A 24013-nucleotide genomic window follows, 5' to 3' on the forward strand; every position below is an offset into this window, starting at 1 on the left:
GGTGGAGTTTTAGTGCACTTTGTCGTCGTGCCAGCAGAGGGCGCAGCTCCGTCTGTTTTCGATGCGCCGACGCTGACTGTGGTTTGGATTGACACAGAGGAAGTGAAACGGTCATCCCTGGGAAAAACCACAAGGCGTGGGCTAAACAAGTCGCGTTTGTAGCTGTTTCAACGCTTTTCATTAACAGTTCGTAAATAGTTTTCAGTGAGCTGAAGATGGACAGATTTTAGCGAGTCCTATGTGGAGGACAAGAGGGCAACAGCTGTCCGGCTAACCTCGCTAGCAGACAAGCTTCATGAATCAAGCCCTGCTTTTAAACATCACTGAAACACAACAACATAGAGAGACATTCACCGACTGCATCATGAACGGTGAGTTTGTGATAAATTACGTTTAAACGGAACATCTTAGATGGCTGGAAACTGTGTGAACTAACTAGCATTATAATCAATGACCCTTCTCTAATATACAAAATACTCAACCCGGATATATTGAATTTAAATGAGCAGTTCATACATTATCCTCATGCTGCGTGTGTATAACTCTTCCAAGTTGTTATTGACCTGTTTTTATTTATTTATTCTGTTTTATATTAATAAAATAAAACATAATGGTTTTATACACCTCAGTTAACAACCAAAACTAATGTATCTTTAATACAACCTGGTAATGCAACTTAAGATAATGTGATTGGATCAAAAGCTGCTGAATGACATTACCAGCTTCCTGTCTGACCTTGTTTTGCCAGATGATGTGATGTTAAATGTACCGGTCATCCGGCAGCTGTACCACTGGGATTGTGGCTTGGCCTGTTCGAGAATGGTACTAGAGTAAGTATGAATACTAAGTGATGTATTATGCACAGTTACTCTTATGGTAAATATTTAAACTCTTGTTTTTGTGCACAGGTATTTACATCCAATAAGAGAGGATGAATTTCAGAGAGCGTGTTTGGACTTGGAGTTTACGGAGAGCGTGTGGACTATTGACCTGGCTTATCTCATGTGTAAGCTAGGGGTCAGACACTGCTTCTGCACACAGACGCTCGGTGTGGACAAGGGCTTCAGGAACCAGGTGCTGTCTGTTTTTCAAATCATGTGATACAGTCATGATCACTGCAGATAGAGTACAAGCTAAGTGTCACATGCATCACGTTTCAGTCCATTTTTACAAGAAAATGGCATTAGTCAGGGCCTTTTATATAATTAATATTCTTGATTTTATGTAATTATATAATTTGCTGTAAAAAAAGCTGTAATTTTAATCAGAGGATCAGTTCAGACTCAAGAGTGATCACCTTGGCATCTAAATAATTTTTCCATTTCATGTGGTGTTCTGATTTTAGTCTTTCTACAAAAAGCATTTTGATACAGAGGAGGACAGGGTGAATGAACTATTTCTGAAGGCTGAAAGCAGTGGAGTCCTGGTGAAAAAATGGTGAGGTTTCCACATTTAACACACACTTTTTTTTCATTTGTGGTGCATACTGACACTTTGTGCATCATAATTGAAAATATGGATGTATAAAAAAATAATTCCATGCTTGAAAAATCATGGAAATGAATACAGTAGTTTTTAAAAAACAACCTAAAAACAAATATTTAACATTTATGTTTAATAAACATTTTTAAATCATATTACAAAGATTGTACTAAATAAAATTCTATGCAGTTATTAGGCGCAACTGGAAAAGTCATGGAAACTGGTTGGTCAAAAGGCCATGCATAATATTGAACTTTTGGAATGTATTACTATTGGCAATACTGTATATTTAAAGGAACACTCCACTTTTTTTGGAAATAGGCTCATTTTATAATTCCCCAAGAGTTAAAAAGTTGAGTTTTACCGGGTCTGGCGGTAGAACTTTTAGCTTATCTTAGCATAGATCATTGAATCGGATTAGACCATTAGCATCTCACTCAAAAATGACCAAAGAGTTTCGATAATCCGTCAGTCTTAGTACACGATGTAACTGTAGAAGTGTCAAGTTTTAAATAGGAAAATTCTCGAAACTCTTTAGTAATTTTTGAGTGAGATGCTAACGGTCTAATCCGATTCAATGATCTATGCTAAAATTAGCTTAAAAGTACTACCGCCAGACCCAGAGATCGGCTGAATGGATTCAAAAACGGTAAAACTCAACTTTTTAACTCTTGGGGAGTTGTAAAATTTGCCTATTTCCAAAAAAAGTGGAGTGTTTCTTTAATTATGCATAGCTCCTATTTTTACAATTACGTTTTTACATTTAACTTATTTTAAAAAAAGCTTTTATTAAATGCAAATTACATTGGCTTGAACACATACATATTCTCTACTAATTGGACAATATGGATGCTTAAAATCTATTAAAAATCATAGTTTTTCTTTTTTTTTCATTCATTTAGAAAAAACGGAATCAAATTTAATTTAATAGTCGTGTATTTATAGTTCTGTGACATCAGAAGTTTTCATTTCAAGATTATATCAAAACATATTCCAGTAAACTGCATGAATAAATCTGATCACATCTTTCTCTTGTAGCTCTGTTACGGTTCAGGAGATCCAGAGCCACCTGGAGCAGGGTCATGTGGCCATCGTGCTGGTCAACGCAGTGGTGTTGGTGTGTGAGCTGTGCTCCACGCCTGTCAAATACTGCTGTTTCCTACCTGTGGGTCAGAAGTGCTTTTGCAGGAAGCCAGATTACCAGGGCCACTTTGTGGTGGTGTGTGGCTTTAACCGTAAAACTGACAGCATCTTTTACAACAACCCTGCCTACTCGGACCGTATGTATTGTGAAGTTTTGGCATTATTCTTAAAGACCGCACAAGCACACTGTTAATGCAAAACATAAAAAAAAACAAAAAACACACACACAGGGTTTAAATGGTTAAATACATAATAATTATATAAATAAATATTAATTCTAATATTTCAATAAAAATACTTGGATACTTTAAATACTCAAATAATTATTATTATTTTTTTACATTTCCAAATACTTTTTTGAGGCCACTTACCTTAGACCCAACAGCCTTATTTATTATAGTGTTTATTATGGTTATTTTTTAAATAAATAGTTCAACCAAAAATGAAAATTTGCTAAAAAAAAATTACACAGGCCATCCATGATGTAGATTGTTTGTTTCTTCATCAGAATAGATTTGGAGAAGTTTAGCATTACATCACTTGCTTATCCATGGATTCTCTGCAGTGAATGGGTGCCGTCAGAATGAGAGTCCAAACAGCTGATAAAAACATCACAATAATCCACGAGTAATACTCTAGTCCACCAATAAACATCTTGAAGTAAAAAGCTGAGTGTTTGTATGAAATAAATCCATCATTAAGGCATTTTAACTTTAAACAGACTGGAGTCGTGTGGATTACTGATGTTTTTATCAGCTGTTTAGACTCTCATTCTGACGGCACCCATTCACTGCAGAGGATCCACTGATAAGCAAGTGATGTAATGCTAAACTTCTCCTAATCTGTTGAAGAAACAAACTTGTGTACGTCTCAGAAATATTCAATTTTGGGTAAAGTATTCCTAATGATAATACAGAATCTTACACATTAAAAATGTCTCATATATTCCTATCTCTTTGACTGACAGGTGTGTGCTGCACAAGCTTTAGTAATTTCGAGGAGGCCAGAAGAAGCTACGGAACTGACGAGGATATTCTGTTCATCTACAAAGACGGCTGAGTCTTGACAGCTTCTGAAGGAAAGAACATTCAAAACACCTTTTGTATCCACTGTGGTTGGCTGGGTAGCATTTTTGCCAACAGGAACCAGTGCTGCTGGCCAATAGCAGGTAGTATGTGTCACCTCTGGCTATGGTCTTCATTAGAGCTATAGCATCGCACAAAGCATTACTATGGTGCTACATTGGCCACAGAATGAAATATTCACACAGAAAGGAAAGGGGAATGCTATATGTAACTCATCATTATTGTGATGTGGACTTGAATTTTTTTATCTATGATTTACATAGTCTCTGCCACTATAAGAGGTGGAGGAGGAGTGTACATAATGTTTTTCCATTCATGTAAAGATCGAGACTTTGTGTTTGTTCAGGGTAACCTTGCAAAATCATGGGGTTGTGTTGATTTTTCATTTTATTATTTTTCTCTTGGAAGCCACTTAATTAATACAATGAAAGGTTTTAATTATTGTAAAAGAGAAAAGCTGTTTTTAAAAACTCAGGTAAGATTTGATGACTCCAGCATGTTAAATTATATCCCACTGTCGGGGGGAAAAAAGTTTCATAGGTGCAATATGTGTAGATTCACTTGTCCAGGGGTTTCCTCGAGAACAAAATCACCTGGACATCTGTCATGACCTCATGTAGAGTAGCAAGAGAGCCTTTGCTGCTTTGTGGGCGACTCTGAACTGCGAAACCGTGATCATGAAGTAACTAATGGTTTTAAACTCGCTCATAGCAGTAGTACAGTATTAGACCGGTTTCTGTGTAATTTACTGTATTACGTTGTTAAATTCTCATGATTATATTATGTTGGCGTAATTCATAGTACCTACACTTGATTAATTCCTCCGAGAGAGAACAGGAACACTAGGGTTAGAGTTTTACCGTCAGGTGTTGTGCACCGTTTGAAAAGGTCTGAACACAGTGTTGTGAACGCTTCGCTGTTTGCTATCTTGTAAACATACTACGCCTGCTCAGTGGTTCAAATGATTCAATCGTCGATGGTTTTGACATAATGGCTGACAAATGAAATGCTTGCACTATGTTATTCCACCAGCCATAATTGTTATTTAATCCTTGATCATTCAGGTTAAATGTTAATTTGTTGTTTTTTTTCTTTGATTTTTAAGACATCAGGTGTCCAATTACATCAGCTTGTGCTTTTTTTTTTAAAGAACATAAGGAATGTTGATATGGCAAACTTTATTTTTTATTAAATATATAGTTGCATTTCAGAAATTAAATAAAAGTTGGATTTGTATTTTATTCAAATGCATCCTTCCATTATTGACCTTAAAAATGACAGTGTTGGGTAAGTTACTCTAAAAAAGTAATTAATTACTAGTTACTAATTACATTTTCAACAGTGTAATTAGATTACTGTATAAATTACTCTCTCCAAAAAGTATTTTACTACTTATAACTAATAACTTTCTAAATCCTGACACACTTTAGATAAGGGTCCAATTCTCACTATTAACTAATTATTAACTATGACTTTTGCCTCAATATACTCCTAATTACTGCTTATTAATACTTAGTAAAGTAGTTGTTAAATTTAAGAATTTGGTAGGATTAAGGATTTAGAATAAGGTCTTGCAGAGCAAGAAATTAATATGTGCTTTTTAAGTAATAATAAACAGCCAATATCCTAGTAATATTCATGCTAATAACCAACAAGTTAATAGTGAGAACTGGATACTAAAGTGTTACCAATATATTTATTAACTCACCAAAGTATTTAAAGTGAGAAGAGTACATAAAAAGCATGTATTTTAAGGTTAGACTTTACATTTTGATGTTAAATCCACTATTGTATTGTTTATAAATGTTCTAGTACACAGTATTTAGTTCAATTACATAGAAAAAATAAGAGTAATCCCTTACTTCACTTCAAGAGAAAAGTAATTAAATTACAGTAACTAAGTAATTAGTTACACCCAACACTGAAAAATGAAATGATAAATTATATAAGTTATTTTGGGAAATTCAAGTAGAGGTTCAAGGACTGATCTATAATATATAATGTGGTTCTCCTGCATCTGCCAAGCATGGCTTTCAGCTGAAAGTGCGGTTCCTCTCAAGGGCTTTTGGCACTCATGTTTTCCTGATAAGCTCACTCCTTAATGTTGGGTTTGAAGTCATGCTGGATGGCTTTTTTGAGCTCCTCTGCATACATTTCATACCTCCCAGTCATCTACAGAGAGATTCACACATGTGAATGGCACACAGATGCTTATTCACTATCTATAGGATGTGAAAAGTCATACAGTGACCTTTGTCTAAGGGATTAAACCTCTCTCTGATGATGATGATGATGATATCTTTCTGAAGAAAATGCAAAGTTGAACATGTAGTGATAGTCTTTTTTAATCCTACCTTGAAATTCCATTTGTCTGCAACTTGGCGATTTAGGTTCAAGTCCATCTCTGTCACCAGCAGGCCATCACGGGTTCTGGATAATCCTGGGGATCTGCTGCCGTCAGGTGCAGCTACATAGCTGGAGCCATAAAATTGGCCAAAATCATGGTGCGCTACAGATCAGACAAACCAGAAATCATATAATAAATGCACACTACCATTTAAAAGTTTGTGGTGTTTTTTAAAAAAGTCTTATATGCTTGCCAAGGCTGCATTTATTCGATCAAAAATATTGTGAAATATTACCATTTAAAATGGCTTTTTTCTTTTTGAATATATTTTAAAATGTAATTTAATCTTGTGATGGCAGAGCTGAATTTTCAGCATCATTACTTCAGTCTTCAGTGTCACATGTTACTTTAGAAATCATTCTAATTTGCTGATTTTGGTGCTTAAGAATGAATCTTTGTTAAAAACGGTTGTAATGCTTAATATTTTTGTGGAAACAATGCTAAATTGTTTTCAAGATTCTTTCAGGATACATTATAAATGCATTCATGCTCACTTTTAATCAATTTAATATTATTTTCTTTAAAATATATTACTGACCTTAAAATTTTAAATGGACGTTTATTAACTACACCATTTAATGTCAAATTATCCATCTTGGCATAAATTATTATTTGTTTTAATATTTTATCTGTCCATTTTTATCCATGCCATGTCAGTTTTAAACATGCAAACCTCATAGACAATTAATTTTAAAATGAAACCTCATATAATATCTAGTTGCATCACCTGAGGCTAATGTTCAACATTTTCTGAAGGATGAGCACCTCGTTTCACTGATCATTTGTTGGAAAAGAGAAACATTTGTTTTCTTATTTTTATTTAGATCATATTTTGTATGATTATGGACAAATATTCATGGACAAATGCCCCTCATATATGTCTGTGTGACCCTGGTCATGTTACATAGAGGCTTCACATGTAAAACAGCAAAGAGGGATTTTGTGCTCAGGTTGAAGGCATATGCAACAGTAATGAGGGCTGAAAGCGAGAACAGAGCCTGACAGACCAGAGCTTTAGGAACACGACACCTTTGAACAAGCTCCCTTGTCCTCAGCCTGCCACTGATGCAGATACGCTGATTCTTTATACGCTGACACAGAGACACTAAGCTCTGGGAAAGAGACAGGTGAACTCAAATATGTATACAGATGGGAATGATCTTTAGGTTTTGACCTATATTTAATTTTCAGGCCGAGAGTGCCATCTGCTGTATGAATGACTTACGAGAAATGTCTCCATTACGCTCAGACTTTATAAATTTTAAGTTCATTAAAAGTGATATGTGCAATTTTCTGGGATATTCATATTGATATGCAATCTAAGCAATTTGTAGTTTAAACACTGGCTCAACCAATGGCATGAGTTTGGGGCGTGGCTATCTGTTTGCTTGACTAACAGAAGACAAGGAATCCTATTATGTACACTATTCAAAAGTTTGGGGTAGATATGATTTTTTTTCTTTAATTACATATTTAAAATAGTACTATAGTAAAAACTGTAAAATATATATATATGTTTTCTGGATTCCTGGTTGAACAGAAAGCAATTATTTGAAATAGAAATCTTTTGTAATATTATAAATGTCCTTACTGTCAATTTAATGCATAATTGCTGAATAAAACTATTAATTTCTTTAAAAAATAATCTTACTGACCCCAAACATACATACATGATTAACGGACCTTTTGGCCTTTACTTTTGTGCAAGTCACAAGCAAGAGAAAACAAGTTTACATACGCAAATACATGCATGTTCACAATAAATGGATAAATACCTTTCTTTCCATCTCCAGATGTGAACTCGTTCTTGAAATACTCCTGGAAAAGACAGTTCTATATCAAGACTCAATAATACCCAGAAATCAGCAGTAGAGGGCAGAAGAAAACATATCTGAACCTCCAACGCTTTCATATGTGAGGCTGCATAACAGACTGTCGAAATAACTCCCATTTAAGCCAATTTGAAGATAATTGGTTTACTGTATCTACCTCTGAGAATAAAAGTCATCCCTCCAAGACATTATAACCACTAACAGAGACCAGACTCCACAGAGCCACAGAAAAAAAAGCAAGCGCTCAACTTGTTTTTTCATCTGTGTAACATTATTTGCAGATTGATTTATAATCCTGTTTAAATTATTAGCATGTGCTTATCTAATCATATTAGTTCATATATATATATAGTTTACTTCAGTTGTGGTTGTGATATTATCACAGTATAAACAGTGCATAGTTGGGGCAAGCAGGACATTTCCTGAGAATCTCTGTGTATGTTTTAGACTCAAGAGCATTGGATAATTTACTTGATTTTAAGAATGTTTAAATAATTTTTGGCACAGTTATTGGCCAACAGGTGGCACATACCGTTCCCACACGGTTGATGGCACAGGTGAAGCAATGGTTTGCGATGGCAGCATTTCTGGCCTCAATCGGCCACATTGGTTCACTATAACACAAAACCAGCATCAGCACAATGGAATATGGGCTCTGCGTTATTCCCATAAAACAAGTACAACACGATACCTGAGTAATCCAACTGTGGCAGAAGGGTTAAAGATGATCTCAGCCCCATGTACGCTGTACATTAACCAGTTGAGAGGATGGTGTCGGCCGTAGCAGATGTTAACAGCAATCTTTCCAAACTGTGTCTGGAATACAGTGTGGCCGGTGTTCCCTTCCATGTAATATGTTGACTGGACAAGGATGCAATTCAGTTTTAGCTTTTCATACCAAAACAATGAGAGTTTAAAATCAAATCTATCATAAAGGCATTTTAACTTTAAAACATCTTTTTTTTTGGCCAGAACAGCAACAGTTTGAAGTTATAAAACATCTTAATGATGGTTTTGTTTATTAAAAACGTGCAGCTATTCGCTTTACAAGACAGTAATTGATGGACTGGAGTTGTGTGGGTTAGCAGTGCATTATTGTGATGTTTTCATCCGTGTTTTGGACTCTCGTTTTGACGGCACCCATTCACTGCAGACTCAGAGGATCCATTGGTGAGCAAGTGATGTAATGATAAATTCCTCTAAATCAAATCTGTTCCAATGAAGAAACTAACCGATTCACATCTTGGATGGTCTCCGGGTGAGTACATTTACATTTTTGAGTAAATTATTCCTTTAAGATCTACTACTATTCTTCTTGCACAAATCTGCACTCCAATAAAAGATACCACATGGGATACAACCTTATCAACAGGAATTTTGAATTTATGTCACCATAAATAACACTAACAAGACCACTATCATAAAAAATTATGGGCAAGGCCACCCATAGTGGTTTGAATATAACGTCCCATTTTGAGGTCTTTCCACTGTAGTGGACAATATGCATCAAAAGGTTAATGCTCTAAAAGATCCCACATACCCCCATATTTACCATATGAACAGATCTGAATGTAATAATGTATTAAGCAGAGATGAGGATAATGTGGATTCACTAGATTATGTATCAAACGGGCACTGATAATTGAGTGTTGCATGTAGGTCACAAAGGTTTTATTATTTTGTTTATTCAACAGATATTTGTATACTAAGCATTACTGAATAATGAATAATGGTGCCTGAAATAATTATTTTAGAACTATTAAATAATTAAGTTGATTAGTCCTAAGAAATTGTTAGTCTTTCAAACATATTGGTGATCTTTTTGCTTTGTGTGTATATATTCATAAATTCATTCATTTTAACACGATGAATAAGCGGGGAGTAATAAATGGTTTCTTCAGAACAATTTTGACAAAATCTGTGTGTTGGAACTGTGGAAAGGTGGGATAGATTAACACCAAATAATGCACACTATTTTAAATCACCTGTCACTCATGGCATGTGTTAGGATATGTAAGATTCAGCAACTGTAAAGACTGCATGAGAGATAAGCTTGTGTTTTAGCAGCTGTCATCGGTATATATGTGATATCTTTGCATCCATTTTTGAGAAGATTAAGACATAATATACAGTATGTTGTATTTTAGATTGTGGCCATAGTTTGTGATGTTAGTTTAATTTCACGCAATCGATGCAGCATGGAAATACATGCAGGGCTGAGTTGGATTCTCAGAAGAGTTTCTGTGTAAACCTTTTCCAACACTGATGTTTATCAGCATAGATGGCAGCAAAATTCTCCTTAATTTTACTGAAAACAACAGAATTGAGCCATCTCTGCCATCTGGTTCCTGCAAGTACACTCAAGCTTGTGTTCCAGGAAAAGAGAGTGGGCACATTTCCTGAATTGAGCATTATCACAGTGTGGAATGGATCAAAGGCACAACATGAAACTGATCAACAGCACAGCATGGGGAGAAATCAACCATTCTCAACCACTTAGAGGGCCCACAGATCATGTATTGCAGATACACAAACACACAAACTCGTTTAACCTGAAAATTTTTGAAAAATGACACCCAACATGCTGGAACAAATCTCTGATAACAAGAATTTCTATAGTCGTTGCACTGAACGTCTTTTTAGTTATCCAATAAGACATATAAATGCTTATGTAGTGATAACTACGTGTACAGAGGGGTTAAAAAATGTGGGGATTTTTGTCACTTAAACCTGAAAATAAAGTTTTACGATTCTTAAAAACATAAAACCTAAAAAAAAGAAATATTTCAGATTATGCACTATTTCTAGGTCACTATTCAAATAAGTAATTATGTGACTTTGTACAGACAGTCAGATGTTCTTGTTTCCACTGGAGCTCAAGATGATCTGGATTAAGAATCCTGGAGAACATGATATTCAGGTTTTACATAAACTTTTGAACTGCACTGTATTAATATTTCATTTACAGCTTAATTAACTCATGTTAGCTTAATGTAAACAAGTGATGATACCTATTAATCTAAATATAGAGTGGCACTGTAGCTGTGTTCTTTCACACTGACAGTTGTTTGAGTGTTATGCAGAGGGTGACACCGACCTCGTTGAAGTCTCCCACACGGGGAATGTGATTCTTCCGTGACTTGCCTAGAACATTGCCATTATTGGACACCACCACTGCAGTGTTCCACAATGTTCCACCGTGGATCTCATCTCTCTCCAAAATGGGAGACACCACCACCATGTTGTATTTTTTAGCCAGCTACAAAATGAAAATCCAGCACATGTGGTATCAGCATTAGAAGTGACTGCAGAAAGAAGAACCACATTTCATTTTTAACCTGAGCTAACTTTGCCTTGCCGTAAAAAGGCTAAATTATCTAATATTTTAAGAGACTTACTGACCTTGACACACAGTGATAGCTCTAATTTCCTGTTTTTTTATCTTTTTATTTTGCACGCTGTTCTCACAACATGAGTCTGATTTGCTGGATGAAACATTTTTCAAATATTAATAAGCCAAGAGTTTTGAAAAAAACATTAATAAAATGTCAAAATATTTTAATATTTATAATTAAAACAAAAGATTATTTCAAACTACTTAAAATAGTTTCCTTTTTCAGAATTCAATTTTTTTCAGTGAGGCTTTTTACTCTTCATTATGATATCATTAAAGTTGTATAACCATGGAGTTTTTATTTTATGCTTTTATTTATATTATTTATTTATATATTTTGTTATTATATAGACATTTTTGTATCATCTCTAGTGGTCTTGAAGAATCTGCATGATGAAAAAAATACACTAAACAGGAAAAAGTGCATAAATAAATACTACAGCCCTTATTGATTGTAGAACTGTCATTTTAGGACATATTCGTGAAAGCATAGACGCAGTTTCTCTGTAATCGGTCAAAGGCCATGTAATTCCTCAGAGTTCAGTGTCAGAAGATTCCACAGTTACGTGCCGCAGTGCTCATCGGCCTATGGCTCTCGTCGTGGTCAGTATGTCCCCGTCCCCTCTGTGGGCTTAACATCCTGCTACATCCATTAACAAATCACCAGCCTTAAAGCAGCTGCACAGCACTACACCAGTTAAAACAAACATGCCCTATATCAAAACGAACTCCCTTTGCAATGGGCACAAGAGAATAAAACCATTCAGTCCATGCTAACATACAGCCTCGTCTTGAGTTTGAGGAGCGAACAAATAATCAGTCAGTGGACTGAGGTTAAATATTTGACTAGAGGTGATGCTTTATAGAAAAGGATGATCGTAGCTTTTACATGAAGACATCCATTTCTTTAACTCTTACCTGTATACAAAAGCGTGTGGTAAGCCCATCCTCGGCCGATTCGGCAAACTCTGTCCAGGGCTCCCTCTCTCGTGTGCAAAATGCAAAAGGCATTGCTATAGATGAAGGACACAGGGAAAAAAATAATGATTTCCATGAAAGAATTTACTATTACCAGAACTGATTTTTATTTATGACAGTTCAAACTATCGAAATTGACTCTCCTTGGTGTCCAATAAAAGTTTGTTTTGCTTGCTGAGAGGGAGGATGAGGAGTACAGTGGATAAGTTTATGGTCTTATTTTTCATTAGCAGTTGTTGTTTTGTTTAGAGCAGGATGAAATGATTATTTGTTTACATGGCATTTTTAAATGACTACTATCAAAGCAAACATGCTTCGTAGATTTGCATGGAAACACAGGAAGTCAGAGCCCAGGGGTCAAAGGTTTACGTGGGGTGGTGGTTAAAGGGGGTTCAAGCCTGGGCAAAAAGACCTGTTGAGACCCAGAGGGACTGAATGACCTTTGGGATGCCTGGAGAATTTATAATTGGATCATGAGACTCCCTTTCATCAGCTAGCATCCCTACAACACGCCACGGCCAACACAAACAGACAAACTGCGAGCGCAGCTGAAACTTCGTCACTACCGTCCTGCTGCGCTCTGCTGATGTAAACCAGATTCCGCTGATGTCTTCGTGGGCATGTTACGTCACTGAAGGCCAAGAAGTCTTCCGATCCATACGCTCATAAATAAGCTCAGTAATTGCTTAAGAGGACAACAGGAAATAGATATAGAAAGCCGTTATATGTTTGTGACTAAATATTGATCGTTGATCATGTGTGGCATGCTATTCTTCATCTAAAATTATTTTTTTAAATAGTTTTCAATTAATTTAGAAATATGATACATGCAGATTTTAATCATATTATATATATATTCATTGAAAGACTAATTACATCACAGGACTCTTAAAGTGAACTGTAAAAATCTGAAAGTTAAGTAGTTATTAATTACTTAAGATTAAACATTAAATTGCTCAGAAATGTTTATGTATTACATATTTTATATATTATATAATAGGGTTGTCAAACTGATTAATCGCATCCAAGATAAAAGTTTGTTTATATAATATATGTGTGTGTCCTTTGTATATTTATATATAAATACACACACATACATCTATATATTTAAGAAATATTTACATATATATATATTCATATTTATATATGATTTATATGATACATATTCTTCTTAAATATACACATGCATGTATGTGTGTATTTATATATACATATAAATATACACAGCACATATACAGTTGTGGTCAGAATTATTGAAACCCTTGGTAAATATGATCAAAGAAGACTGTGAAAATTAACCTGCTTTGTTAATCCTTTTGATCTTTTATTTAAAAAATTCACAAAAAGCTAACCTTTCATTGGATAATAAGAATTTAAAATGGGGGGAAATATCATTATGAAATAAATGTTTTTCTCTGATACACATTGGTCACAATTAACGACACCTTTTTATTCAATACTTTTTTAAACCTCCATTTGCCAGTTTAACAGCTCTGAGATTTCTCTTATAATGCCTGATGAGGTTAGAGAACACCTGACAAGAGATCAGAGACCATTCCTTCATCCAGAATCACTCCAGATCCTTTAGATTCACAGCTCCATGACGGTGCTTCTTCTCTTCAGTTCACATCACTCATTTTCTACAGAGTTCAGGTCAGAGGACTGGAATGGCCAGCAGAAGCTTGGCTGTGTGCTCAGTGACCCATTTTTGTGTTGTTTTTGAGGTTTGTGTTTGTACTATTGTACGGTTGGAAGATCCAAACATGGCCCATTATAAGATTTCTAATAGAATCAGTCACTTATTGATTTTTTATCTGTTGGTATTTGATAGAATCCATGATTCCATGTGTCTAAACAAGATGTCCAGGACCTCCAGCAGAAATATAGGCCCACAACATTAAAAAAACAGCAGTATATTTCATTGTACACATGGGGTACTTTTTATCCCTGTGTTCACCAAACCCATCTTGAGTGTTTGCTGCTAAAAAGCTCATTTTTTTGTTTCATCTGACCATAGAAGCCAGTCCCATTTGAAGTGCCAGTCCTGTCTGATAACTGAATATGCTGGAGATTGTTTTTGGATGAGTGAGGAGAATTTTTCTTGAAATCCTCCCAAACAACATGTGGTGATGTAGGGGCTGTTTGACAATTTTTTTTTAAGGTTTTCTGACCCCGAGACTCAACTATTTTCTGCAATTCTCCAGCTGTGATCCTTGAAGAGTCTTTAGCCACTCAAACGCTCCTTCTCACCGTGCATTAGGACGATATAGACACACGTCCTCTTCCAGGCAGTTTCATTACATTTTCTGTTGATTGGAAATTCTTAATTATTGCCCTGATGGTGGAAATGGGGATTTTCACTGCTCTAGCTCTTTTCTTAAAGCCACTTCACTAATTTATGAAGCTCAATTATCTTTTTCTGCACATCAGAAATATATTCTTTGTTTTTTCTCATTGTGATGGATGATTAAGGGAATTTGGGCTTTGTTTTCCCTCCTATTTATATTTCTGTGAAACAGGAAGCCATGGCTGGATAATTTCATGTTCATAATCACCCTAGAGTGCTCAAAATTGTGAATATGAATGGGAGTATACTTCAGAGATATTTTACTCTTAAGAATTTCTAGGGGTGCAATAATTGTGTCCAACGTGTGTTTGAGAAAAACATTTATTTCATAATGATATTTCCCCCCATTTTAAATTCTTATTATCCAATGAAAGGTTAGCTTTTTGTGAATTTTTTAAATAAAAGATCAAAAGTATTAAAAAAGCAGGTTAATTTTCACAGTCTTCTTTGATCATATTTACCAAGGGTTTCAATAATTCTGACCACAACTGTATATTATGTATACACAAACTTTTATCTTGGATGCGATTAATCACGGTTAATCAATTTGACAGCACTAATTTATAACCATTTAATTAATACCATTTATGAATAATAAAATGTTCATATATACACACACATTTTGAACTGAATACATTCATATAGCCTAAATTCAGGATGTTCAATAAAGTCAGTATTTTTGTCAACTAGGAATGTTGTGAAAATAAATAAATAAATACATTTTGGTGAACAATTACGTAATATAAATTTACCTTCAAAAGTTTTGCTTGTTAATATTGTTCAAAAGTGTGGTCTGATTAATTAAAACACCAATAACAAGGTTAGCCAATTAAAAAAAAATAATAATAATATGCATGTATTTAACAAAAAAGAAAATAAACTTCACATGACACCCGAGAGCTGTATATATTCCTGCTGCAGTTGGAGAGTGATGAATTCAGTGGAAAGAGAGTTAGATGCATGCTTGTGTTTGTGTGTTTTTGTGTACTCACTCCAGGCTTCCTGGAAGCAGACGATATTGACCCCACACATGGCCGCCACCTCCACCATCTCCCCCACACGCTTGTGCAGAGCTGTGATCTGTGAAAGCAAAATGAGAATACTGAGCCAACAGTGTGATGAACTCAGATGGATAATACATATAAGGGCCAGCTGGCAATTCCTTATATGCACTGTGTACTTTGTTCTCTCACCTGTTCAAGTACAGGAGCATCAGTGGGTAGGACTATCTTGTTCTGAATGAGTCCCACGCGGACAGTTCTGGGTGGTCTGAGCTGCTCTGGAGAAGCCTCAAACACATAACCCTTCAGATCAAAATCTTGCTCCACTGCAGCCTCTATTGCACTCTGGGGAAGGTTCAGCTTCCTGAAATGCATGTATTACAATTAGAAATGCCATACGCTCAATAACGTCTACAATCAAATAGAGAAGAGCAGGGATGATTGTAATGGTCAAAGATACATTCAGATAAGTTTGTATGTAAACAATGGGCCAGTGCAAGAAGAATGTACAGAGAACACCCAAACATGATTTCCACTACCAGCAGTGCTATGTAGCCTACCCCTGCGAAAATTAACTAGCTATTTTATTTATAGCAAAAGTGTAGTAGCCATGATTTTTTTTTGGCATATTGATTGCCACTCAAATAACCACAATTTCAATATGGTTAAATTATGGTCAGTGTAGTTTATTTGTGGTTAGCATGGTTTAAATGGTTTTATTTGTAGTAAAACCATGGTTATTTTTTCATGAGTGTATTTTAAACTGTATTTCTCTGTCTGTTATCTAAGTGTTTTTAGATTTAAGTTGCCTCTATATCTGAGGCAAATTTTCCAGGTTTCTGACAAAACATTTTCTGAATAAATGAGCAAAACCACAAAATTTTACAATTATTTTACAATTACAATTACACGATGCACGAATTAATTTGCTTGAACGGACAAACTGTTTGGCTGTTTTCATATAAAGTTCAACGTTATGTACTGTTTTATTTTTTCGTTAACCAAGGAAAAGGTGCCTATATCTATTTATGGGACATGGGGAATGATATCGTCATATAAAGTTAGAGCTTGTAAGATTTTTGTCGACAACAACGATATTCCCAGACCCTTTGTGGCCAAAGTCCACCATAAATCATTGACTCAGTTTCAACCTAGATGTTATGAACTAAACATCTAGTCTCTTACGTTTGGATAAATGCTAACAGTTTGAACGTGAATCTCCTTAATTACTTCAGATGTACCTAGTTTCACTCTACTTCATATTCAAATAAAAGTATATGAATTTATCAGCCGTCATCGCAGCTCTCTCCAGTCATAACTGAGCTCTGGGATTTGTAGTCTTCATCTTCTTGTGAACGCGCGTTTGGAACTTACTTCAGTTCTTTTCCGAACAGCAGTCTTCTGACTTCTCTGAGTTCAGCCTCAGGTACAACACTCTCCAGAACCTTCTCTAGCGATTCAAAGTCTTTCCCAGACATTTTGAGCTCCCGTCCTCGTGCTCAGTTCACAGACAGAGTGAATTCACATTAGGCTACTATTTAACTAGACCATGTCCAGCTCTACCTTTCCAGCTCTTATGCAATCTGTTCACGACAGAGAGTCCAAGTGTTCCCTACATGTATCAAGTCAAGACAGAACAGTTTTCAGACCAAATGTATGACCTGTAGGCGTTTTAGTTTCATGCATTTCTGTAGCTGGGGTTGTTCATTTTTTTTTTTTTTTTACATAAAGACATTTTCTTACATAGTCATGCAAAGCTAATCTCTTTAAATGTAATTCAACAATGGACAATTAAAAAAAACAAAACGTAACGCATTAAGTTACATCTAAATGTTAAATATAGGCCTAAGTTTGGGGTCAGTAGGATTTATTGTAATAAATGCATTTATTTGATACAGTAAAATCTGTGATATTGTGTTACAATTTAATATATTTTAAAATGTCATTTATTCCTCATCTTCAAGTCCTCTGTGTCACATGATCCTTCAGAAATCATTTTGATATGCTGATTTGGTGCTAGAATTTTGGTAAATTTTTGGTAAATAGAAAGTTTACAAAACTGAATTTATTTAAAATAAATTTATTTTGTAACATTATATTGTCACTTTTGATCAGTTTAATGCATCATTGCTGAATAAAAGTATTCATTTCTTTTTTTTTTATCGTAGTGACCCTATACATTTGAATCTTTGTGTATATACACAAACAAAATTTATCCTTCATATTGACATATATAATATAACCAAGGAGTCATACAATGAATTCTATAAATAAAATATTAACAATATGTTAAAGAACACAGGGAAAGAGACAGGGATTCTTCAGCTCCGAGGTGTTGTGATGGCTTTCTTAAAGTTGAGAGCAGCTTTGATGCGGTTTTGACTGACTCCTCCTCTTTTAGATGCTCCACCCCTTTTGTCCCTCTCCTTTGAAGGATTTGACAGTTTTCTCAGAATCTCTAAATTTAGCAGAAACACAGATTAGATTAAATAAAGAACCTACTACAGATATTGTAATATCCATAACAAAAATATTATGTTTCTGCTGATATAGTGAACATGTCAATCTCATTTTTATTAGATTTGTGGGAAAATCCTTTTATAGAACAATACCATGAAAAGAAGTAGCAAGGAGTGATTTTCTTGATATCAAATTCTTCCTTTTTAATAAATTATAGATGAACAAATGAGAAATAGAAGCATTGCCTGCTAGCTCAGGGTAACTTGTCCCAAAGTCAAACACTGCAGTATATTTTGGGCCTTCACTGCCTTCACCTCCTGCACATGAGAACATACAAAGCAGTTTTTACTGATTTTCCACGCATACAGTTGTTTTATCAGATGTAGCCTGCTTGAAGTAGGCGAGGGCAAACTCACGTGATACACGTAATAGAATATAAGTCTCTCTCTCCTTCAGCAAACTGCTGACGAGGTCGGTGCTCTGCGCTCTCTCTGCCAAGTTCACCAGCTCTCCCATCCTGTCCATCAAGTCCACAGTCTCTACAGAGAACAGTTCTTTTTTAGATCACCTACACTGAGTCTGTTCAGCTTCAAATTAAGTAAGTAAGTAAGTAAGTAAGTCGTGACGTATTGTCAAGTATGGTGACCCATACTCGAAATTGGTGCTCTGCGTTTAACCCATCCAAGTGCACACACACAGCAGTGAGTAGTGAACAAATGCACACACACACACACACCGTGAACACACACCCGGAGCAGTGGGCAGCCATGCTGCAGTGCCCGGGGAGCAATTGGGGGTTCGGTGCCTTGCTCAAGGGCACCTCAGTCGTGGTATTGAGGGTGGAGAGAGCGCTGTACATTCACTCCCCCCACCTACAATCCCTGCCGGCCGGGGACTCGAGCCCGCAACCTTTCGATTACGAGTCCGACTCTCTAACCATTAGGCCACGACTAACAGCTTAGCAAGTGTGTTTCTGATTTTTAGTGTTGCCTGGAGTTGAACAAACCCCAGACCCTAAGAATAAAACTTCACTGTGTTTTTTAAAAACCACTGGGAGCACCTTATAAACTACATAGCAACGCCACAGCAAGCATCTATAACCCCTAGCATCATGTTAGTGTGTTTTGTACAGGCAGAAACAACTTATTTATACTTCAAAAATTGAAGAATCTAATTTAACCATTGAAATTAATGTTACATTAAACTTTTAAGTAACTCAATTCATCTTCAATATTATCCCATATTTGACCTGAGCTGAAGCATACTTTAAGTTACCTTCGGGGTCCAGATTGCATTTTTCTTTTATGCAGTGGACGAAGTTTATAAATTTGCAATTTAAGTTCAGTATCTCCTCTCTTCCCTCTGTAAGAAATATATATTTGAAAACATTACAGCCATTAAAACAAAGGAACTTTGCTATGAAAATATAATGTGAATATATACACTAATGTTCAAAAAGGGTCAGTAAGTTTTAAAAAAAAAAAAAAAAAGAAAGAAAGAAATTAAACAGTTATTCAGCAAGGAAGCATTATATGTCAAAAGTGACAGTAAAGACATGTTACAAAAAGATTTCTGTTTCAAATAAATGCTTTGTATTCCTCAAAGAATCCTGAAGAAAATGCATCCCATTTTTCATAAAAATATCCAGCAGCACAACTGTTTTCAACATTAATAATAATAAGAAATGTTCTGAAGCAGCAAATCAGCATATTAGAATGATTTCTGATGAATCATGTGACACCAAAGACTGGAGCAATGATGCTGACAATTCAGCTTTGCCATCATAGGAATACATTTTAAAATATCTTTAAAAAAGGAAAGCATTAAGTTATCCTGCACTTACCACCAAATATCACAGTAATGAACATCTCAGTCCTAAAATGTCTCAGCAGCCTGCAGTAATGAACGTGTCTCTTCACACAGTTGGAAAATAAAAGGTAGTTAAATGTTGTTGACAACAGCCATACCTAGAGACAAAGCCCCGGTTTATGAGAAATGCTGTGAAGTTCTACAGGGCTGAATGTAATTGGCAGACTAGACTCAGTGTAATCAGAATATTATCCTGCTGTGCCACCATTGAACTATGGATGAACTCCCCTCCTGGCCTAGAATCTGCATTACATAAACAGCACTATATTACCCAGCTACATTTTTCACTCACTACTCACTGTTTTCTCTCTCTCTCTCTGTACCTCCTTTGAAAAGAGAAGAGAGAAAGAACTCTTTTTTATGAAGCAGACCGGTCTGATTTGTCTCCATGGAGTTAGTACACAGACAGACAGGTTCTTTGATACTTTGATGTACTTATCCGGGACATGTCTAGATGACTGAGGAACAGCTTTATAGTCTTTTCCCCATGACTTTAAATACACAACCGTAAGAGAACAGCACAAGTCCATCCCAGTTGTGGCTATTTCATTACTAACTTGGGAAAAAAAGCTGTGCCATAAGAAATTAGTCTTGAATGTCTGATGCAGTTTTGTCCCTGTACTTTAATCCACATGAATCGTGGTTTGAGCACAAGCTCTTTTTTGGAAGGGAAATAAAGATACATGCATTCACATTAAGATAATGTAATATATAACAAAAATGTAATAACAATTTTTTTCTATTTCATATAAATGCTGTTATTTTGAACTTTCCATTAATTACAAAATTCAGACAAATGTATTGTTTCTACAAAAATATTAGGCCGCACAAAAAATGATCATCAGAAATAAGCAGCAAATCAGTGTATTAGAATGATTTCTGAAGGATCATGTGATACTGAAGACTGGAGTAATGATGCTGAAAATTCAGCTCAGCCATCACTTGTAGCCTAATTATATTTCACAGTTTTCCATTTTCATGTATTTTGATCAAAATTATAATTTTTTTTTTATCTTTACCTCAATGCATTATAAAAACGCAGTTGTATCATAAAATATATTAGTTTACATGTTTTTTTCCACCACACATTTAAAATCAATTAAAATTATAATAGAAATATATATTTTAGTCACCTTGAGGCCCCCTAATTGGGAGCTGAGGAGCCCTAGTGGGCCCCAGGCCCTCTAGTTGAGAACCGCTGTCTTATAGCACCATTGCTGATACACAATCCTGGAAATCTTGCCAGAACAACAGCCGATGAGACACAGATAGCAACTCCATGACAACACAGGCTTGAACAGTCATAGCTTCAAAAAATGTTATCAGTGTGTAAACATCATGAGCTTCATCAACAGATCTTTTCCACAAATTTAGATGTTACATGAAGCCCTCTACAACCTTTATGCCAAAGATTAGACCAATCAGCCTGTTTGCTTAGCTCAATAAAACCTAGATGTGTGCCAAGGGTTGCCATGTTTTATAAATATAGGGGAGAACAGAGGCAATTGTAACATTTTTTACATTTTCCTTCATACCTCACAGACTACTTGGTATATAATTGTAACACTGAAAAATAATTCATATTAACCCACTGAATCTCAAATAAAAGCATACCTCATAATCACTTTACTGCTGTAATATCCAATAGTGTTGCTTAAGATTTTTTCTTTTTTTGTATATGGTTCAAATACTTTTAGATGTTCAAAAAGCAAAAGTCTATTTCTATTTTTTGCAAAAGACAATATTCTAGAGGTAACTTTTAAAAAAATATATTTAATATATTATTTAATTACAATTCATCACATCAGTTATTATTTTAAATATATTTTAAATATATTTGATTCAAATACATAATCAACTGATGAGTCAATAACAGTCTTCAAACAAACTTTAACAAAATGTACAGGATATTAACATATTAACAGAATAACTTGAGATCGCGTGGAGAGCCAGGCATATATTAACATAGGTTGTTCATGTTAATGTTCATGTTAGTCTAATTTTTTATCAATAACCTAGAGATAAAATGTAAGCTTAAATTTGCAGTCATCTGAACTTTAGACAGCAGACGAAAAATACTGTAGGCCTGCATCCAAAAAATAACTTTCATACCTCAAAATAAGTATTTCGTTAAAAAAAAACTGCTGAGGTGAAATATTAAGCTTGTTCGAGAGCATCGGCGCTGCGCAAACCGATCGGCGTATGACATAAAAGTACCACGAGAGCGATTGGAGAACAGACGACTCGTGCTTTTGAGTCGCTCTCGCGGTACTTTGATGTGATAAGCCGATGCGGTCTGCGTAGCATCTGGAACAAGCTTGTTGTGCAGATCGAGAATCCTACTGAGCATGTGTAGTGTGTGTCATCATCACTCTAGCTTGTTTCTGATTGGAGGAATTTAATGTGTTACAGGGTCCAGGAAAGGTCCGCGAGCCGGAATTCGAACTCGGGACACCCGAAGCGCAAGGACATGTCGGCAAACTGCCCACGGCTATCGGCGCTGGCACAAATTGCTATTGTTGGTAAGATGATCCAAAAGCTCCGCTGGCACTGGCAGACATGGAGACGAGCCCAGGAGTCACAATCAGAGTTCATTAGGAAGATGGGTGTGAATACTGCATTTTTAGACGAGGAATACAGGTTCATAACTTCCTTTTGGGTCAACACACAATGAGCTTTTGTTTGAAATATTTCGAGCTGGATTACTGCAAATGTTTGTGTGTGTGTGTGTGTGTGTAAAACTCTTTTTGAAAAATCCGTTGGCTCAGGAGCTTTTCAGCAGTTTTTGATCATGTGTGATGTAAAACAGTAGTCTGTCTGCATACGATTCAATCTGAATCAGGTGTGTTTGAAGTAGGAAGGTCTGTATATCATATGTGGAGCTCGATTCAGAAGAAAGATAATGCTACCCTAAAATAGGCTACTCCAGAAACCTCTTGAGATGCACTAGTACACCCTTTAACTTGGAATCTATTGGGACTTGGGGAACGGGCTGGGAAAGATACAATGTTAGGATTCATAAGACCCTTCAGCGTGTGATCGAGCACAGCAGCCCAAGAGAAGGACTCTCCCGGGATGACCACTTCATGTCTCCATGTCTGGAGACTCCTTCTTTCGAAGGAAAATCGCAAATCATTTTATAGCCTGCACTTAAGCTATATCACACTTAGGCCAAGTTGTTGACTGATAGTTTTTATATTAAATATTTAAGCAATATTAATAGTATTTAATATATACAACTGTTCAGTACACGTTAAGTTTTGAGTAGCGTATAGAATATTGCCCGTTTCTTCGTCTGTTCTTTCTAAACATCATCGAAAATAGTTTCAAATGAAGCCACAACATCGCATGTCAGCAGTTTTGTTCCTGAATGAATCCGTGTTTGTGAATGAATCGTTTGAGTGAATTATTCATTGACTCACTCATAAAGAGTCACTTGTCGTCCCCTATGACGTATCTTTGTAACCTGTAGAAAATTGCCCACAATGCACAGAGTGACCAGAATTAAGAGTTTAACACAGAAAAATAGAGGACAGAAAAAAAAAATAGTAGAGCATAAGAGTTCTGTTCTAACTGCTGGTATTCTTTCATGACAATACTTGTTTGGTGTGAGAAATTATGATTAGGCCGCAATAGGATATTACAATAACATCTTCATTTATAACACAAACTCTGTTAACTACATTATCTTTACAGACCTCTTATAATCAGGGATCTGTATGTGCTCAAACAGGTTATTTAACAACAGCCCTTCGTGTGCAGCTGAGTAATGGCAATTTATTGATGAGGTAGGGGAAAATGTGTCCACGTTGCTGTTTCTGTGGCCCAGTACTGATGATCTGATCTCATACAGATGTACACGATGACGCTAAGAACTGGCACAAAACTCAAAACTCAAGCAATGGGTTGACGTGAAATCACGTTTCATGAATTGTGCCAGAGCATTACAATATCTTCTTGTTGCAAAAGAGTGATGTTTAATTTAGATAATCTTTCCACAAATATGAATAAAATA

General features: G+C 35.6%; 3 protein-coding genes across 6 annotated transcripts; 1 reads left to right on the forward strand and 2 right to left on the reverse strand.

Annotated features, from left to right (window-relative positions):
* Nucleotides 1–53: 53 nt before the first annotated feature.
* Nucleotides 54–4950, forward strand: LOC306848504 (protein GUCD1-like). Of its 4 annotated transcripts, none has more exons than XM_079383098.1 (6): nucleotides 54–371; nucleotides 749–830; nucleotides 909–1074; nucleotides 1346–1437; nucleotides 2521–2762; nucleotides 3593–4950. In XM_079383098.1, exons 1-6 carry the CDS (start codon nucleotides 296–298, stop codon nucleotides 3682–3684), a joined length of 750 nt encoding a protein of 249 aa, XP_079239224.1. In that variant the 5' UTR covers nucleotides 54–295; the 3' UTR covers nucleotides 3685–4950. The 4 variants fall into 4 exon arrangements, with proteins under 4 accessions (XP_079239224.1, XP_079239226.1, XP_079239227.1 ...); XM_079383100.1 differs by having other exon boundaries at nucleotides 2521–2701; XM_079383101.1 differs by having other exon boundaries at nucleotides 2521–2647.
* LOC306848503 (beta-ureidopropionase-like) lies at nucleotides 4876–17232 on the reverse strand. Its single transcript, XM_079383097.1, has 10 exons — nucleotides 17044–17232; nucleotides 15862–16033; nucleotides 15661–15748; nucleotides 12262–12356; nucleotides 11047–11208; nucleotides 8641–8810; nucleotides 8482–8563; nucleotides 7893–7935; nucleotides 6065–6219; nucleotides 4876–5882 (listed from the first exon to the last, which is right to left on the reverse strand). The coding sequence occupies exons 1-10, from the start codon at nucleotides 17145–17147 to the stop codon at nucleotides 5802–5804; spliced, it is 1152 nt and encodes a 383-aa protein (XP_079239223.1). The 5' UTR covers nucleotides 17148–17232; the 3' UTR covers nucleotides 4876–5801.
* A 758-nt stretch (nucleotides 17233–17990) lies between these two features.
* LOC306848799 (uncharacterized protein C22orf15-like) lies at nucleotides 17991–22348 on the reverse strand (the record flags this gene model as incomplete). The annotated part of the gene is made up of 5 exons (XM_079383564.1): nucleotides 17991–18127; nucleotides 18375–18446; nucleotides 18546–18668; nucleotides 19405–19491; nucleotides 22216–22348. 5 exons carry the CDS (start codon nucleotides 22346–22348, stop codon nucleotides 17991–17993), a joined length of 552 nt encoding a protein of 183 aa, XP_079239690.1.
* Nucleotides 22349–24013: the final 1665 nt, after the last annotated feature.

This window comes from Barbus barbus (genome assembly GCF_936440315.1).
Source record: "Barbus barbus genome assembly, chromosome: 28".
Taxonomy (NCBI): domain Eukaryota; kingdom Metazoa; phylum Chordata; class Actinopteri; order Cypriniformes; family Cyprinidae; genus Barbus; species Barbus barbus.